The sequence below is a fragment of the Phycodurus eques genome, chromosome 8 (genome assembly GCF_024500275.1).
Source record: "Phycodurus eques isolate BA_2022a chromosome 8, UOR_Pequ_1.1, whole genome shotgun sequence".
Classification (NCBI taxonomy): Eukaryota; Metazoa; Chordata; class Actinopteri; order Syngnathiformes; family Syngnathidae; genus Phycodurus; species Phycodurus eques.
Genome location: NC_084532.1, coordinates 23,917,220 through 23,937,189, shown reverse-complemented (window position 1 = coordinate 23,937,189; position 19,970 = coordinate 23,917,220). Strand labels below are relative to the sequence as shown.

Here is a 19,970-nt window from a genome sequence, read left to right as displayed (position 1 = left end):
ACACACACACACACGTAATCTCCTACTAATCACAGTTGCAGGCCTTGGGCTGAGCAGCTACGACAGCGCACAACAGATGGACCTACACGCGGCAGGCATGGCGAGGATTAGTGGAGTCCAGAAGGTGCGGGAACTTAAGGTTTGTAAAGTCCCAGGGATACCATCTTGTCTCGGTTAACCCAAGCAGGTGCAATGACAAGATGGCGGGGAAGGAGAAATCAAGGGGGATGAACTTGGTGGCCTGTAGAGTACATCTGGAACATAGCGCTTCAATTTTTGCAAATTTTGTTATGTTACAGCCTTATTCCAAAATGTAATGCAGTGGTATCTGGATTTAAGTTTACTTTCGATCTGTGGTCAAGCTTGTGACTCAGTTTGTACATCAAATCAAATTCCCAGCTGAAACAGATTGAAACTCCCATTAATCCCTTCCAGGCCCACAAAACACACCACATTTAGTTGTGTTTTTAATTTTAAAAAAACAGCACTGTTATTATATTACAAAAGAAATCATGATAATATAAAGAAATAAGTCTTATAACAATTACTGTACATACTGCAGGATCCGTGTATTGCAGAGCTGCCAACCTATAAAAATTCACTTCTAGAACAATTTGTAGAAATTAGTCTAAATTTCCATTGCTTCAAAATTTCGTCAATAACATTTCCGTGCGACTGTCATAAGCATAATCGTTAATAAATTATGGCTTCAACATTTGTCATTTTCATGTTTTTATGACATCAACCTTGTAATGGTGGATGGACGCAGTTGCATCCTGAATCAAAGTACCATTATATGAGATCTCGACGTTCCATCATCAAAAATATCTGCGCCTATGGATTAATTCACCTTTGCCAATTCGGTTTTCAACCGGGTAACAAAAAAACAAACAAAGTCTATTAAAGCAGATGAATCCGACCTCAAATGTCAAAATTAAAACTCAGCAGTATTTAGCAAACAAACAAATAAACATTGCTTGTAGACTCCATTGGATAGTTTATGTATGGACAATAGTTTTGCATTCTTTTTTGTGCAATGCACTTCTTGTATGCGTTAACAGCAGAAATCTAATTACATTTTCTCTTGCATGGTTTTTATATTTACATATTTATATTTCCTATATCCACTGTTACTGCTGAAACAATCCCAATTTCCCCATTTTGGGACTAATAAAGGTTATCTTATATTACATTTATTATTATATTCAAATTATTAATAATTAATACTTTTAACCTGCCCACGTTCTTAAGTGGCGTGCAGTGACTTACCAATTAATTTCCAGTTAGACGCGGCGTCCTGTGTGAATGGATATTATTTTATATTTATATCTCTAAACACAGAATAATTGGCCTGTTATTTTGTTGTTTAAAGTCAGTTACTCTCTGCGAAAACTCAGTTTCAGATAGACCTGCGTGACAAGTGTATTGTTTCACCAAATCACTTATTTCGATGTTTTGCAACACGTTAGGCTATCAATTAGCATGGCTTTGACGTCATCTTTACCTATCCACTGCTCGTCCTCCCTTCGTGACACTTGTAAGAAGCATCGTAAGAAGTGTAGCTTCTTCGCTACCACGGAGGCAATGATCACGGACTTAAAATGCGTTGAAACCGGATGCAAAGAGAACTTTCGCCTTCGCGGATGCCTCTCCTTGCAGTCAATGCAAGGACATTACAGTACCTTATACTTACATTTTCTTTTTATCTGAACCTTTGCTTGTACCTCGAATTTTGGCTTGTGGGTCAAGGCACCACTGTAAATTCATTTTTGGCCTCAGAATTCTACACATAAGCCAGATTCTAGACTTGAACTCAACTGAACATCTCAGGAGATACCTGAAAATGGCAGTGCACCAATGCACTTGATCCAACCTGATGGCGCTTGAGAGGTACCGGAAAGAAGATTAAGCAAAACTGCCCAAAGATAGGTGTGCCAAACTTGTGACAACATATTAAAAAAAAAACTTGAAACTGTAATTGCTGTCAAATGTGCATCAACAAAGTACAGTAGTAGGCTACCTGAGATGTTGTGAGGTCCGCTGCTACCATAATCATTTGACAGCAGTTCGACTTGGAAACTCATTACTTCCATTTTCATTATTCTCTATGGTATGAATCGTTTTGAAATTAGAACACTCAAAACTTCACCAGAAGGGACTGTAATGTTCCATTTTGAAGGACATGCCACTGTATTACAGTATCTAAACGATGAATCAATCAAATAGCGCCTTTTGGAAGCTGCTATGACAGAGCATCGCGCCATGAATAAATTATTATTACTCCTGTGTGGGGGTGGAGGAGGAGGAGGACGACAAGGAGGACGAGGAGGTGTGCGTGCTTAAGCTAAATAAGATTGATTTTGCCCTTTCAGCATTGCTGTGACTCACGGCAGCAACAAGCATTCCGGTCACGAGTCTGAACCCTTGACCACTCATGCCTAGAATGAAGTATACAATTCTATACATGACAACGAACAGTTTGCATATCACATTATTCAACCATGCAAGTGTTTGGCAGCAAATGAATACACCATTAAAAGACAATAACTCTCTACGCTTCCATTATTGATTGACAACGATATGCATTACATTAATGGGTGTTGAGCATTATAAAGCACTCGTACACTCAAAACACATCGCTGCAAGTCAAGTATGGCCGCTATGCACCAACTTAAAAATTGTTCAAGCTATGCGTCGCTGCTTAGAAAATATTTTTCTTTGCGCCGAGAACCAAAATTGGATGACGAACGAGCTTTAAATAAGCCGCTGCTTGAGTGAAGTGAGGAAAAATTTTAGCAATTAAAGTACTGTAATGCCCTCACATGTAGACAAGGAGAGCCCTCTATTTTTCATAGATGTCTGTTTATGACAAAAAAAAATATATTTATGTTTGAGTATGATACATTTCCATTAAATTGCCCTCAACTTCCTATCTTAACATCATATGGAAAATTGACTGCGACCACAGTCAAAAATGTAATAAAATGGCTAATAGGAAAGAAGTAATTATTACTTTTAAGAGCTGAAAATGGCAACACTAGCATCCCTGCACTTCCTGTGCATTTTTTCCTCAAATCCTCTTGTATCTCTATTTTTAAGGGTACACTTCGCACTGTTTTGAAATCATGGTTTGGGGGTACATGTTTAGGGTTTAAACTGTTGATATAGCCAATTCTACAAACATTTTAGTGGGTTGTTGTTGTTAGCGGCAGGTCTTGGTCATTAATCCCAGCGAACAGTGAGGGTTCACTATAAATTCACTGCAAGTTATGCCAGCATATACTATACATCAGTGATTCCCAACCACTGTACTGAATTTGTCCAATGTCGCTTGATTGTCATAAATTTAAAATTTATTTACAAAGAATGTATCTTTGTTCATATATATATATATATATATATATATATATATATATATATATATAGTGTGTGCCAGTGACGTATAGTGACAGGCAGAACAATGAAATGCTTTTCCATTAGATGCCAGAAGGTACGTAATTGCGATGTGTGCCCACCTTTTGGATGGTGTGTCGGAAGATTTCACTTATGCAAAATCTGGTTGGGGGAAACTGCCTTATGTAAACGACTGATAAAAACAACAACACATTTGAGTCAATTTGCATTTTACACGGTTGAGGTCCCGACCGTCCAACTGGGGAAACCGCCACAAAAAAAAATAAAAATAATACAAAGGAGGTTTATATGCCCTCTTTTACACATGGTACCTCTTTTTTAAAGCCCTTTACAACTAAATGGCCGTGTCTAGATTGATTATGATGGAGAAAATAAACCGCCTACGGCAAGTGGATGGATGGGGGGGGCAAGTCATGGGGATAGCTGTGTGTAGGGCACACGCAGCATTGTTTGTGGGTGAACCTCCGCCACACCCAAAGCACTCCCTCGGGGGTTAACCATGCGGGGGGGGGGGGTCCTCCTCCGCCGCCTCCTCCTCCTCCTCCTCCTCCTCCACCACCACCACCACCAATCCACCCACTCACCACCGGAACAAACTGCTGTCGCCGCCGGGCTAACAACACCTAGTCTTTGTCTTTAAAGTCCAACAATGCCCTCCCCCGCTTCCAAACAAAATCAGTCAACCAAGTGGCTCCATGAGCAGAGCACACCGGGGCGTTTTCAGCCGTGATTAGCATGTGGCTAACTGGACGAGGGGGAAGCGCGCGATTTATTGTACGTGGTATCCCAAACACACTTCCGCCGTGCCACTTAATGGCGCGTGTGTTCATGTGTATGTGTGGCCTCCGTGTACTGGACTGACATTAAAAATAGCTCCATCCAGTTATCAAAGGATTTTTTAATTTATATTTAAAAAAAAAAAAAACATTACTTACCTACAAATCAACGTCACCACACGCTTAACGCACGCTGACCGCTTTGATGGAGGAGGAGGACATCGCACGTCAAAACAAACATACCCCCTCAAAAATAAAGCAGCACATAACATTGGGGCTGCGCTAGCGCAGCGAAGCCAAGTCGACGGTTAGGAAGTGATTTAGCCAAAGGAGAACAAAATAACACTCACCGGAGCAGCGAAGGGCGTTGATAATCTTTCCGTGTGATATTCCAGCGGGTTCATGAGACAGTTTAAGGGGGACTTTGGGCTATGCAGTGGCCGAAGATAGTCAACAGGGGAGCGAGCGGGCGGGCGGTTCGCCCTCAACAGCTGTGTTCTGTTTTGAATGAGGACCAAGGGGATGCGCGGCAGAGGGGCGGTGCTTGTGCCTCTTCTTCTTTGGTATCTATGGAGGCGCTTCTTTTTCTTCTTCTTCGGTCGTGACGTCATTTTATACGTTCTAGCAAGCCGAGAATGTCGTATGAAATGGTTAAAATCTATAATTTAAAAAAAAAAAAACAGTGGTTACATGGGCACGGACGATTTTGTTGACAGTGAACTCATTTCGGGAAAAGCGTACAAATGGCTCTGTCACTTCTTGTACGGTCAAATTAAATAAGGTCAACTCGCTTAACAGAGGATTACAAAAACCTGCCTTTTACTCTTGCGCCATCTGGTGGTCAAATAGCTAAAACTGCACTCGTCCGCGATAATTTTCGCAGGTATTCAACGAAAACAAATGGATACCTGAATGGAGACAAATGACGAGGTTGTTAGTTTGATAAAATAATACTTTTTTATCCTACATTACTTTTTCACATTACAGTGCAACTTTCCCCCCCCCCCCCATTTATATATTATTACATTCTATTAACAGTGAGACGTGCAAACACCAAAGGCATGAAAAATGTGACCAAAAAAAAAACATTGTGGGGGGGGTCTGGTGGGATCCTCGCAAGAGAAGTTTTTATTTTTTTAAATTAAGATATCTGGCATACTCTGAAGAGTACAATAAGGCAAAATCAAAAAAAAATTCTTCACGCAGAAAAACATTTATTTGACACCGCTCAAGTACCTGTTGATGTACAAATTTAAGATTAAAATTGGCCTCATTTATTTGCTTTTTTGTTTTGGCCTCCAACGCCCACCTGATGCCAGCTTCAAGCTGTGCCACATGAATAGCATCCTCCTCTTTAAGCAATCTCATTCTGGAAAATAACTGACTCAAATCATTGTCTGCTTCACTTAATTTTTCACTATTACCAACTTGAAAGGCTAATCCCAAATGCATCCTCCAGGAAAATATTAACAACAATATTTTTCTGTTTTTATTGGCCATTTTTTAATTTGAAGTTAGTTCATTCTGTGTTGTGACATAATCCTTAAAAGGGCTCCATTGCTTAATACATTTAACATTAACATATGTAAACTAATTAGATCATTTTAGCCGCGTTTCCTAATTAATACAAAATGCATTAGCAGATCAGCTCTTGTCGATGATGTTATGTGTGCTTCGCGGTTCCGCTGGGATCGCAACCAGGGCCACGACCCGCAACACCTCGAGAAAATACAAAAGACCAGTGCAACAAATACGACACTGGCTAATCTGATGAGCAAAAATGTTGCTTAAACGTAAGCGTAGCAATAGAGGATGTCAGCTCCAGAGGGGGGGGAAGAGAAGCCAAATATTGTACCCAAGTAAGAGTACTGTTACGTCACTATAATGTGACTCAAGGAAAAGTAAAAAATAGTCCTCTTAAAAAAATACTTGAATAAGAGTAAAAAGTACACAGTGAAATAACTACTCAAGTACTGAGTAAATAGCACAAAACAAACAAACAAACAAACACAAACAAAAACATGCAATTTACTGCACGGTGTTTTCTCAAGTTATAAGTGAGCTGAAATATCGGCGTTTGGGCAAGCAGTGCCACACAAATACTACAATACATGAAAGCTGTTGTTTTTGTTCGTCTAAATGTAAACAAGAGGCCCACCGTTGCCTTCATTGGAAGGACGACCTTTCCAAAATGGTGGCCATTTAGGCACGACAATCAGCAGGGCTGGTTTATCTACTAGTTAATAGCTATGTCCGAGAAGCCCAATAGAAGACGTTGTATGAGGTCATGTGACTTTCCTTTGTGGTTTGATTGGTGAACTAGACTTAAACTGTCTAAGGCGCTTGAATTAAATGGCGCAAACATCGCTCAATGCGGAAGTCGAAGTTGTAGTCTCGCGCATGAAATAGTTGATAAATAAGCAATAATTGATATATAAAAGCAGCGAGCGACATTTAGATCATTGTAAAGGAGTAAAAGTACCATTACCGCTAGCTGCCAGTGTTCAAGGAGTACGAAACAGCCTATGACGACGGCGACAGCGAAAAACTAATCGGATCTATATGATTCACGTATATGGCCTATTTTGAAATCAAAACGGCGAATTTCGCCGAAGGGTGACCGATTTGCATTTATGAACATTACAAATTTGTTCTCATTAAATTGGTACATTTGCACACAATATTACAACCTTTTTCTTCTAAAATTAAAACTTTTCTTATCGTATTTTTAACGAAATTATTACTACATACTATTTTCTTGTAATATTGTTACTTTTTAGTCATAGTAGAACTTGTCAAGTAATATTACTTTTATGAAAAAAATAATTGCTGCAATACTGCGGAATGTTTTTTACATAATCAGACGACTTTTTTTTCATAGTATTGCACGTTTTTACATATTAAAGTACTAGTTTTCTTTCAACTTTCCACATAATACTTTTCTTTATTAGAACCTTTTTTCTCGTAATTAAAATTTTCAACGTTTTCTTGTAACATTCCAACTTTTTGTTCTTCACATATAATTTTTGCGAAAAATTGGTAAAGCAATATATCATCTCTTAATACAACTTCTACAACAAGAAAAATGTGTTCCTCGTTACTTTTTCTTTCTTTGCTACATTTAGATGTTATGTCAGAATTATATTATTGTGGCCCTTTTCGTACAATGACTTTCACAACACCCTGAAGAGTGCTGTATAAGAAATTCACCAGATATGTTGGATTTTTTTGACACTTTCAGTTTATGATGGACACACACACGCACACATAGAAGCGCACGCATACACGTTTCTTTTGTTGTCACTCCCCAAATTTGAGCTGCTTCTCCTTTTGCAAACCGTGGAGTTCCCGGGCCCGATTCTTCAGCTCCTCCGCCTTCTTGTCGTCCTTCTCAGTGCCGTCGCCCAGCCTGTACATGCGGCTGGCGTTGGCGCAGCCCCACACGTGTCCAAGCTCGCAGGCCCGCTTGGCGTACTTGAGCGCCGTCGCCATGTCTGGCTTGACCCCTTTGGTGTTGCCCTCAATGTACAAGGTGCTGAGGTTGAAGCAGGATGGGGCGAAGCCACCCGCGCACGCATTCTCGTAGTAGCGGCGGGCGGCGTCCAGGTCGGGGGCGCCGCCCTCAATGGCCCGCCCGTCGTGAGCCAGCAGGCCCACATTGTGGCAGGCGTCGATGGACTTCTTCCCGCCGGCATTGCACGCTCGCAGGAAGCACGAGTACGCACTTCTCAGGCACTTGCTCATGCCACCTGGTGGGAACATTTGCCTTACTTAAAAAAAGTGAGCAAATTATTGTTTTCATTTATTATGTTAACTACTGTTAAAAAAAAAAAAAAAAGTAAAAGAAACCCTCACAATTCACAAGACTGCAGTTTTTGATTTTTTCTGGACATTATTTAGATATTATGAGAATATTAAATTTTTTATATATATATATATATATATATATATATTAGAAAAAGTAGTTATAGAAGAGAACATTTCTCAATTTAGGATTCAAATATTTTTGGACAAATCTTGAGGAAATAAAATTAAGCAATAAAAGTACATGTAAAATGTCACATTTTGTAAAAAAGGTTAGGCTATTACAAGAATATTTTTAAAAATTGCAATTAATGAAAAAGTTGTCATATTCCAAGCAAAAAAAACCTGACAAATTATTACAAGAATTAATAAAAACCACAATATACGAGAATAACCTTTTCTTTTTAAGAATTATTTTTTAAGCACAATACTAGGAAAAAAAATCTAATTAACGTAAGTAGACAAAAAACTATATTCTTGGATAATAAAGTTGTAAAAGTATGATACAATTTTGCATTCTAAAAGAAAAAGGTCAATGTCGCAGACATTATTAAGATATGACAATATTTTAAAAATCAGTTTATGATAATTAAGTTGTTTTTTTAATGTTGCAATATTACAAGAAAAAAAAATCACAATTCACGAGAACACTGCTTTTTTTTATTCAGTACTTGGGAGGATTAAAAAAATAATTTACAAGAATAAAATATTTTCTTTTTAGATTAAAAGAAATCAAAACACGATGTTGGAAACCTTTATGTTTTAAAAAAGTCTTGATTTACAAGAACAAAAAGCTGCATCATAACAATATTATTATTAAAAATAATAATTTAAAAAATCCCACACACAAGCATATACTGTATATTATAAAGGTACTGCATTTTACACATACATTTTTATAACATAGTGCTTGTTTGCTGTAATACTTGTTTTAATGTCCTGTAATAATTTGACTGACTTCCTCGGAATATTTTCTGAAAATAGAAACTTTTTTACAAAATTACAAAAGTAATTTTGTAAAAAAAAAATTCTCTCTCTCTTCTTAGCGTGTTCCTAAAACTCCTTCATACAATGACCTTTAGCACATAGATTAGATTGACAGACGGATATATGATGTGGCATACTTTGGATCATGAGCTGTGCATTTGTATAAATAAACAGACAGATGGATAGCTGGATAATTTGTACCTTTGCCTGTAACATGGTAAGCCCCCAGCTTGTAGCAGCTCTCTGCATGCGTATGTTTGTCACAGTTATGTTTGAGCACTTTGGCAGTGGCCTCATAGTTTCGCTTCACTCCTTCCATGTAGTCTGCTAACCTCTGGCATCCTGACAAAAATATTGACTTAAGAACACATAGATATTTAACACCGGGAACAGTAAATGTATACTTTTTTTTTTTTACCTTCAGGGTCGTTATCCTTGTAACACTGGTAGCTGTACTCCACACCCAGATTGTCCAGAAACTGCTCCACTTCTTTCTCATCTTCAAAGTTGATGAGTCCCGCCATTTTGCCGTCCACTATTTCTGTGTGTTTTTTTTCCAATGATAAATTGAATTTATCTTGGTACTCGCCCACTTGGTCGTTGTGACCTTGCTGTATTACATATGGCCCTTGTTTCAACAGCACCACTTTTTAACTATCCTTCGCACCAGGAGAGATTTATGTTTGACATCAAACAAATACAATAACGTATAAATACGACAATATTTAATTTTATAATAGTAAAAGGACGGAGACGTAAGTGCGCGTGTCGTTTAGCATGAGCTTTCCTGTCAGTCCCACACAGGCTTCCGTAGACGCGTTTCCTCAATTCCTATTTCCTGGTTTTGTAACAGTCTCTCACCGGCTTCCGTAGATCCTCCGTCACTTTTAACTATCACTTTAAATGACATGGGGTTTCCTCTCAATGGACAATAATAGAAACATCTTTCATCAATCTTTTTCTGTAGGTATAATTAAAGTGTATAAAAGAGGACGCAATCGAAAACTAAAATTTCACCACCTCACAGGCTTTATATATATATATATTTTTTTGTTTTTTTTTTGTTTGTTTGTTTGTTTGTTTTGTACTAATTTCACATTCATCTGCCTACATTTGACGTTCAATGTACTTCTGGTCTGCGTCGCTGTCCCATTGGTTGAAACACTTTGCTCTCAAAATTCTACTGCCCCTTAGACGGAAAGACACGCTACGTGGTATTTTACCTTTTGTGCGACAGAAACGAGCTATTTTACCCAACGAACTGGCTTTTTTTTTTCAACCTTACGTATCTATTTGATTTTCATATAGATATACATTATCATCATGTAATGGCTCCTCGCGATGTGGAGGAGCAGCGGCTCTACTCTGAGATCCTCCCGGATGACCGAGTTTCTTGATCTTGAGTTGAGTTTCTTAATGATCGCGGACGATCTGTAAGGGAGAGCCCAGACACCCTGCGGAGGAAACTCATTTCGGCCGCTTTTATCCGGGATCTTGTTCTTGTTCCTCCTTTTGTTCTTGATCTTGTTCCTCATGACCATAGGTGAGTGTAGAGAGCGTCGCCTTTCGGCTTAGCTCCTTCTTTACCCCAACGGACTGATACAAAGTCCACATCCACTGCAGACGCTGCACCAATCCGCCTGTCGATCTTTCGTTCCATTCTTCCCTCACTTGTGAACAAGACCCCAAGATACTTGGGGGAGCATCTAGTCCCCGACCTGGAGACGGCACGCCACCCTTTTCCGACTGAGGACCATGGTCTCAGATTTGGAGGCGCTGATTCCAATCCCAGCCGCTTCACACTCGGTTGCAAACCGCTCCAGTGAGAGTTGGAGATCACAATTTGATGAAGCCAACAGAACAACTTTATCTGCAAAAAGCAGAGATGCAACACTGAGGCCACCAAACCAGACCCCCTCTATGCCTCGGTTCGCCTTGAATTTCTGTCCATAAAAGTTTTTAACAGAATCGGTGACAAAGAGCAGCCTTGGCGGAGTCCAACCCTCACCAGAAACAAGTCCGAATTACTGCCGGTAATGCGGTCCAAACTCTGACACCGGTCGTACAGGGTCCAAACAGCCCGTATCAGGGGATTCGGCACCCCACACGGGACTCCCCGAGGGACACGGTCGAACGCCACAAAATACATGTAGACTGGTTGGGTGAACTCCAGGCTTGGCCAGCCGGTACCCATCAGCTGCCTCAGGAGTCCCACAGGCCAGAAAGGCCCGATAGGACTCCTTCTTCACCTTGACGGCATCCCTCACCGTTGGTGTCCACCAACGGGTTCGGGGATTGCCGCCACGACAGGCACCGACCACCTTACGGCCGCAGCTCCGGTTGGCCGCCTTGGCAATAGAGGCGCGGAACATGGTCCACTCAGACTCAATGTTCCCCGCCTCCCCCGGGACGTGGGTGAAGTTCTGCCGGAGGTGTGAGTTGAAACTCCTTATGACAGGGGATTCTGACAGATGTTCCCAGCAGACCCTCACAATACGTTTGGGCCTGCCACGTCGGACCGGCATCTTCCCCCACCATTGGAGCCAACTCGCCACCAAGTGGTGATCAGTTGACAGCTCCGCCCCTCTCTTCACCCGAGTGTCCAAGACATGCGCCCGCAAGTCCGATGACACGACCACAAAGTCGATCATCGAACTGCGACCTAGGGTGTCCTGGTGCCAAGTGCACGTGTGGACACCCTTATGCTTGAACATGGTGTTCGTTATGGACAATCCGCGATGAGCACAGAAGTCCACTCTGGTTCTGATCGGGGGGGGGGGGGGGGGGGGGGGTTCTTCCCAATCACGCCCTTCCAGGTCTCACGGTCATTGGTCACGTGAGCATTGAAGTCCCCCAGCAGAACGCTGGAGTTCCCAGCGGGAGTGCTCTCCAGCACCCCCTCTAAGAACTCCAGGGTGGGTAATCTGAATTGCTGTTTGGTGCACAGGCAAAAACAACAGTCAGGACCCGTCCCACCACCCGAAGGCGGAAAGAGGCTACCCTCTCGTCCACCGGGGTGAACCCCAATGTACAGGCGCCGAGCCAGGGAGCAATAAGTATACCCACACCTGCTCGGCGCCTCTCACTGTGGGCAACTCCAGAGTGGAAGAGAGTCCAACCCCTCTCGAGAGGTCTGGTGACAGAGCCCATGCTGTGTGTGTGGAGGCTAACCCGATTATATCGAGTCGGAACTTCTCGACCTCACACACCAGCTTGGTGTCAGTTTCTGTAGCCAGGGATCGGATCGCCAAGGTCCCTTCCATCGGCCACCGCCCAGCTCACACTGCACAAGACCCCTATGGCCCCTCCCACAGATAGTGAGCCCATGGGAAGGGGGACCCACGTTATCCTTGCGGGCTGTGCAGGCCCGGTCACCAGGCACTCGCCTTCGAGCCCCGCCTGGCTCCAGAGGGGGGGGTCCCGGTGACCCGCGTCCGGGCAAGGGAAAATGTCTTCCTGAATTTTTCATCTTCATAGAGGTTTTTGGAGCTGTGCTTTGTCTGGTCCCTCACCTAGGACCTGTTTGCCATGGGTGACCCTACCAGGGGCATAAAGCCCCAGACAACTTAGCTCCTAGGATCATTGGGAAATACAAACCCCTCCACCACGATAAGGTGATTTTTTATTTTTTATTTTTTTAACTTCAGGCTATTTAAATTGTTTTATACCCAACTTAAACCTCTCAGTATTATTAGCCATAAACATATGTAGATTAGATCATTAATAATTATACAAAATTTTCAAACGACATTGTCAACTGGTCGTAGTTCAATAATTCCTCTCAAGGTGGCGCTACGAAATTGTAACGCTGCTTTTCCATCTGCCATTAAAACCAAAGAAGAAGCAGCACGAGCAGCTTTTATGTATTTTTTGTAAACATGTCGGAGTATGACCATGTCCAGAAAAGTGCACTGAAGATTAAGGGCGTGGGGAGCGTTTCTTCTGGCAAAAAGTAAGTACAACGCACAGATTAATTACTTAACCAGCATTTTCACGTATACCCGGTAGAGCTGGTGCATTTACGAGCTTTCAGTTCACGTCGCGATACCTCGAGCGTTAGCCTTCCCTTCGTGCTAACAATAATATTAGCTGGGAGATTTTTGTTATTTGTTCACTATAAACTGCACATTAAAAACCCACTTGGCTTGGCGTATTCCTTAACGGAAAAAAATAGAAAAACAAGTTTTCATTACACCATTAACAACGCCAGTTTTAGCATATTAGCTAGTTCACAACACTCGGCTCATCACAAAAAGATGATTAAAATCTTATGAATCCCTTGTGGTTTAATGTAAGCTTTAATTGTTTTCAAATACGTTTACAATGTGTATTATATGTTTTAACAAGATGTGGGAGAGAAATCTATTTTAAAAAATTATATTTTATATATATATATAAATTCCCTGCCTAACTTCTACATTAATTTTTTAAATTATTTTGTTGTGTAATGTTGTCGTTTCAAGACATGGTGAAATTCGAGTTTTTGTTTGCCCGAAGCTATAATCATCCAAAATATACATTTATATTTGAATATTTAATCATGAAATATTTCACTCTGTGTGGAGTATATCCTTAATGAGTTTCACTTTTTGAATTGAACTACCTACCTAAATTAAGCTTTTGACACTGTACATTTTTTTTATTGAGATGTACCTGTGTAAACGAGTGATGCCGTAATGCAGAGCATACTAAATGAATACCATCTCCCACCTTGTCAATCACAATTAAGCATTGGTGACTTTGTCTATTGTTCCAGGAAGAAGAAGAAGGACAAGGAGAGCAAACAGCGCATGGAGCAGATGGCCACCAATCAGAACGATGAGGAGGTGAACGCCAAACGGGCGTATATTGACAAAAGGACACCAGCGCAAATGGCCTTTGACAAGATGCAAGAAAAGAGGGTACGTATATTTTGTGTCGGTGTATTGTAGCACCTTTACTGCTTTGGGGGGGTGTTTAAGAAAAGAACTTCAATGTGGAATAAAATCGTATTTTTCAAAACAAATTTAAATGTTTTGCTTTTATCAGGAGGAGGTGTAATCCTTTTTTTAGGCGTCTGTTTTTACGCAGGCAACAAACTGCCGTTTTGATGTCTAAAAATTAAAATTTTATTCTTATCTTTTTTTCTTCAGGGAATATGGGTTTGTTCTGGTAGGATTATTACTTTTTTTTTGAAGAAATTATTACAAATAAATAAAGAAATTTATTTTTGTCTTGAAATATACCGGTACTTAGTTTTTTTTCTTGAGAAGTGCTACTTATTTCTTTTTAGTGACTTTTCTTGAAACAATAACTTTATACAAAAACTAACTTTATAAAAAAAATACAACTATTTTGTTTAAATAAAACACATTTATTTTTCTTTAAAAAATAGGACCTTAATTCATAAGTCATTTTACAGAAATGTCAATCTATTATCTTGAAAGTAGTTTTTTTTCCATTGGAAAATATGAAGGGTTTTGGGAAAAAGATGGAAAAGTACTTTTCTTGAAAGATGGACTTTTTTTGTAAAAATAAATTCGACTTCCTGAATAAATGGCATGGCATGTCTTTTCTTGAAAAAATATTTTCAAGAAAGAAAAAAAAAAAAGAATTTTTTTCTTGAAGAAAAATAGTACATCTATTTTATTTCAAAAACATTTTGTCTAGAAAGACTGATTTATTTTTTTGTAAAACTAGAACTGTTGTAGGAAGAAAAACAAATCCTACATGGGAAAAAAATATATTTTTAAATAAATATATCTATTTTCTTGAGAAAAATGTTCTAGCTATAAAATACTCAAACTCAGATTTTCATTCTTTCCCGACAGCAAATGGAGAGAATTTTAAACAAAGCCTCCAAGACACACAAGCACCGAGTAGAGGTACCTCCTCACACACATTAATTAAAAAAAAAATGTAATTTATTTTCCTTTAAGCTAAACTTATGTACGTTATGAGGATAAACCAGCACTGAATAATTAACATTTTTCTGCAGGACTTCAATCGCCACCTGGATAACCTGACAGAACATTATGATATCCCGAAAGTCAGCTGGACCAAATAAACAGCGAGACATTTTCCATTTTTGTTTTTGGGAGGTTAAGTTATGCCAGTTTTCTGTATTTACAATTAAAGTTAATTATTATGATCTCATGCTGTCATTTCCTGTTTAAGTCACAAGTGTCTTGTGTGCATAATGAGATATGTGACAGTCTTGATTTGTAAAGTCATGCACCTCATACTGAATCAAACTATCAATCAAACTCTTCAGAAATGATTTAGGATTGCATATTTTTATTTAGAAACAATAAATGTATTCTTCTTGGTTTATGCCTCTTTTTGAAAATAAAATTCTATTTTCTTGGAAAAATCCAACTTTTGCGTAAAAAATGACTTCTGGGGAAAATCGACATTTCAGAAAAAAATGAATTTGATCTTTGTTGGATTTATCTCACCAAACATTATAATGAATAAACACAAAGGAATGAAGACGTTGGTCATTTTACTCATGAGGAGGGCGCATGGGAGATTGTTCAGGTTACAGCCTCTCGACACGCTCTAAACAATCTCCCCCGTCGCTCCTACATTTATTTGAAAATAGGAGGGTTCTACAAGACATAATGTTCTAAGCATTAAGACACAAAACATAGGACCAGACAACACCTGTCCTGTCCCCGACCACATCCGATCACGTCCTTGGTCAAGGCGCCCTTCCATCAAATGTTGCTGAGTCATCTTCTTGAAGGCGAGACATCTTTCTATTTAAATATTGTCCATAATACTAATGCAAAATACTAATGCAAGCTAAGCAAATAAATGATAACTACTAAAATATATCTAACAATCTTTTTTGGGGGGAAAACTATACAGCCTTTTTTAAAAAGAAAATTCTCTACAAATGCTACCGTTATTCTCCAGAAAATTACCATTTGTTTCTCCTGAAATAGAAGAACAGGCATCTTTTTTTTTCTCCAAAAAGTTTCTCTCCAGAATGTGTTTTTCAGCAAAAATAGTGAAAAAAATTCTCAGGTATATTTATTTTGAAAGATGACTTTATCCCAAAATACTTTTCTCTCTACAAATAATTTTAAAACCTTAAAATGTCTGTCAAAGAAAATATTTTTTCCCCCAAAATAAAACTGTTGTCAGAAAGAGAAAAAATATATTTGAAAAAGTTATAAATTAAAACCTCTCAAGACTGGTTTTGCTTTTTTTAAAGGAAAAAAATCTCACAAAATACTACATTTTCCTCCCAAAATACAAATGTCTTGGATAAACTCTTATCCCCTAACCTTTTTTAAAGAAATGATTTTCTCCCCTCCAAATAACCCACACTGTTTTTTTCCATTAGAATTACCACTTTTTTTTCCTGAAAAAAATACAGCTATTTTGGGGGGGGGCGATATTTTTTTTTTCTGAAAATGTTTACTTTTTCACTGTTACAAATGTGTGTTGTGTTAAAGAAAAAAAAATGCAAAACGTGCTTCAGTCTTGCTTGTTTAATTCATACATCGTGTAAACCACAGCCCATTTGGAAACAATTAGGATGGCACATGATATAAAAATCCTGACAGTTAAGCCATGACGCTGCTCCCATGATTAATGTCTATTAAATTATGTGTGTCTGATGAACTTTGACCGGCTTCACTTGGGTCCCAGCATTTCACTGGGCTTGACCCACTGGTCGAACTGATCCTCGGTCAGGTAGCCCATCTCCACGGCCACCGCCTTGAGTGTGGAGCCCTTCTTGTGCGCCGTTTTGGCGATGGCGGCCGCCTTGTCGTAGCCGATGTGCGGGTTGAGCGCCGTCACCAGCATGAGCGACTCGTTCATCAGCTTGTCGATCCTCTGCGTGTTGGCCCGGATGCCCGCCACGCAATTGGTGCTGAAGGAGACGCTGGCATCGCCCAGCAGGCGTGCGGAGTTCAAGACGTTCTTGGCAATCATGGGCTTGAAGACGTTGAGCTCGAAGTGGCCGTTGCTGCCGCCGACTGTCACCGCCACGTGGTTGCCCATCACCTGGGCGGCCACCATGGTCATGGCTTCGCACTGCGTGGGGTTAACCTTCCCGGGCATGATGCTGCTGCCCGGCTCGTTCTCGGGCAGGATGAGCTCGCCCAGGCCGGAGCGCGGGCCCGAGCCCAGGAAGCGCACGTCGTTGGCGATCTTCATCATGCTCACCGCCACTGTGTTGAGGGCGCCGCTCAGCTCCACCAGGGCGTCGTGTGCAGCCAGCGCCTCAAACTTGTTGGGCGCCGTCACGAAGGGCAAGCCGGTGAGGGCGGAGACAGAGGACGCCACCTTCTCGGCAAAGCCCACGCGCGTGTTGAGGCCCGTGCCCACAGCGGTGCCCCCGGCCGCCAGCTCGTACACCCGCGGCATCGCGGCTTTCACCCGCTCTATGCTGTACTTGACCTGCTGCACGTACCCGCTGAACTCCTGGCCCAGGGACAGCGGCACGGCGTCCTGCGTGTGTGTGCGACCGATCTTGATGATGTCCTTGAATTCTTCAGCCTTGGCGGGAAAAACAACAACACACATTTTATGAAAAAAGTGTTGACAACTTTTTTTAAACTCATTCACTTCCCAGTTAACATGGATATTTGACTTCTAAAGCCGTCAATGGCAGCGAATGTGTTTTAATTCATCTCAAATATAATTTTTTTAAAATAAAAAATATACAAAAGCTTTTGGGTGAAAATATACATTTTTTATCGAAAATATATGTTAGCCAAGCTGATCATTATTGTGGGTCATTGAGTGAAACACTCTTGGTTTTATTTCCGTTTGTCTACACACACAGTTTTAGCAGTGATTGATATTTGCATTTTGTAAGGATCGTACTTACTTGACGACCCAGTCGTCATTGTGTCCAGTCCACTGCTAGCTGTCCTGTGAATCACCGCCGCCTATGTCTTAGCGGAGTGACGATTCTGTTGTTGTAATGTTGAATTCCAGCGTAGGGGGCGACAGAACTTATTTTTATTTTCCTGTATTTTTTCACAGTGTTAATGTTCAAACTGAACATGATGTTATAATGGCTTACAATAATGTTAAATAAACTTTTTGGGTGTACAACTTCATTTTTGATGAACACACTCCGCTACCGTATTTTAATGTTGGTCATCAAGGTGGTACTTGGATAGACAAGTATTTTTTTTTTTAAAAGGGTAGGTAAAACGTTTGCGAACCACTGCTGCAGAGTGCTACTTTTTAAAAACGTTGCAATTTTGTTGTTGTTAGTGGTGTTGTTTTATGGGCTTAGAACGGATTAATGGCTTTGTATTCATTTCAATGGAGAAAGATGATTTGATGTAGTAGTGTGGTGAGAGAATGACAAACTCGTATGAGAACTTTCCCCTAAAATATACAACTATTTCTAAATATATATATTCACAGTATATATTTATATACGTGCCTTTGTAGCCAGCGCGTCGTGCAAAGTCTGCAGGCCCGGAATCAGAACCTGGTGGACCTCCGTGGCGGCGGCGATGTGCATGGCCGTGGGGAAAGTGTCGTTGGAGCTTTGGCTCTTGTTGACGTGGTCGTTGGGGTGGACCGGGTCCTTGGAGCCCAGTTGTCCCCCCAGGATCTCGATGGCTCGGTTGCTGATCACCTCGTTGACGTTCATGTTGGTTTGGGTTCCGGAACCGGTCTGCCACACCACCAGAGGGAAATGATCGTCCAATTTCCCGGCCGCCACCTCGTCCGCCGCCTGGCAGATGGCGTCGGCGATCTTGGGGTCGAGTCCGTAGTCTTTATTGACCTCGGCCGCCGCTTTCTTCAGGATTCCGAAGGCATGGATGAGCTGCAGCGGCATTCGCTCGGACGGCCCGCCGATTTTGAAGTTCATGGTGGATCTGACGGTCTGGGCGCCGTAGTACTTGTCGGCCGGCACCTTGAGCTCGCCGAACGTGTCCTGCTCGATCCTGAAGTCCGAGCTGGCCATCCTGCACGGGTTTACGAGGAGTTTGAAGTCGGAGCGAACACTCGGCAAAGTCCGCAAGTTGCACTTTAGCTGCTGGACGCGTCGAAAAGAGCGAAACATGGCTGCGCATTCGAGGTGAATACCGAGGAGGTCACGACGCTGCCTTTCGCATGGGCGGCTGTCATTGGGCGAATGGGAACGTGAGCCCGCGACAGCCAATCGAGAGGCAGCGGAGGCGATATTTCCGGCAACTGTGGCCAATCAGAGGATGTGATCGGAGCCCGGCGGTGAAGCTATTTATAACAGGGAACGGTGATGTCCGGTTTAACGCAGATACGACACATCATTTAAAGAATAAACGTCACTAGTGTTTTGTCATTTATTTGAACCATCTTTTAGGATTATTTTACCACATATTTGGAGTGGTTTAGGCCAGGATTGTAATTGTGCCATATTTAATATTGCTACTATTTTTCATATATTTAATATTATTAGTCATTTGGCATGCCTGTTTTGCCTAATCTTGTTGTCACTGGGGAGACCACTGGAACAGTAAATATCCCTTGTAGATGAATGAAAAAAAAAATACCAATAATTAAAAAAAAAAAAAAAAATCTATCTATCTATCTATCTATCTATCTATCTATGTTTGTCTGTCTGTTTGTCCTTTTTCTTCAAAACACCACTTTTTATATAAAAAATATTTTGAGGCGAAAATGTATATATTTCCGTGACTTTCGATACTAGTTCTTTTCTCTGAAATACATTGAATTTTTCACAAAATTATAGGGCTTCAACGAATGATTATTTTAATGACCCATTAATCTTTTGATAATTTTTTCGCTGAATTGGATTTGAAAATACATTTTTAAAATGTCATCCCTTTATTTATCCCCCCCCCCCCCAGGATATTATTTAAAATTGACAGTGTAGAAAATGCATAAACATGAACTGATTCTGATTTAGGTATATGTCAGAAAATAGGCAAAAATGTTGGTAATTGTTTACCAATGTAAAAGACGATGTTTGAAAATGCCTCATTTTGATGAAATACAAAGATAATAAGTTTGATTGATTAT

At 40.7% G+C, this 19,970-nt stretch overlaps 4 protein-coding genes across 6 annotated transcripts in view; 1 reads left to right on the top strand and 3 right to left on the bottom strand.

Moving 5' to 3' along the window:
* Positions 1-4,698, bottom strand: part of ralgps2 (Ral GEF with PH domain and SH3 binding motif 2) — an 86,096-nt gene extending 81,398 nt beyond the window's left edge. For all 3 annotated transcript variants that reach the window (XM_061682840.1, XM_061682844.1, XM_061682843.1), the window contains exon 1: positions 4,541-4,698. The gene's annotated coding sequence lies outside the window, so the exon portion shown is untranslated. The remainder of the gene's footprint in view (positions 1-4,540) is intronic.
* A 2,306-nt stretch (positions 4,699-7,004) lies between these two features.
* Positions 7,005-9,787, bottom strand: LOC133406377 (cytochrome c oxidase assembly factor 7). Its single transcript, XM_061683941.1, has 3 exons — positions 9,400-9,787; positions 9,183-9,323; positions 7,005-7,939 (listed from the first exon to the last, which is right to left on the bottom strand). Exons 1-3 carry the CDS (start codon positions 9,503-9,505, stop codon positions 7,491-7,493), a joined length of 696 nt encoding a protein of 231 aa, XP_061539925.1. The 5' UTR covers positions 9,506-9,787; the 3' UTR covers positions 7,005-7,490.
* Positions 9,788-12,817: 3,030 nt separating this feature from the next.
* Positions 12,818-15,111, top strand: fam32a (family with sequence similarity 32 member A). Its single transcript, XM_061683957.1, has 4 exons — positions 12,818-12,933; positions 13,738-13,882; positions 14,792-14,845; positions 14,959-15,111. Exons 1-4 carry the CDS (start codon positions 12,860-12,862, stop codon positions 15,025-15,027), a joined length of 342 nt encoding a protein of 113 aa, XP_061539941.1. The 5' UTR covers positions 12,818-12,859; the 3' UTR covers positions 15,028-15,111.
* A 1,336-nt stretch (positions 15,112-16,447) lies between these two features.
* On the bottom strand, positions 16,448-19,055 carry fh (fumarate hydratase). The gene is made up of 2 exons (XM_061683956.1): positions 18,382-19,055; positions 16,448-17,477 (listed from the first exon to the last, which is right to left on the bottom strand). The coding sequence occupies exons 1-2, from the start codon at positions 19,009-19,011 to the stop codon at positions 16,608-16,610; spliced, it is 1,500 nt and encodes a 499-aa protein (XP_061539940.1). The 5' UTR covers positions 19,012-19,055; the 3' UTR covers positions 16,448-16,607.
* Between the last annotated feature and the right edge of the window lie 915 nt (positions 19,056-19,970).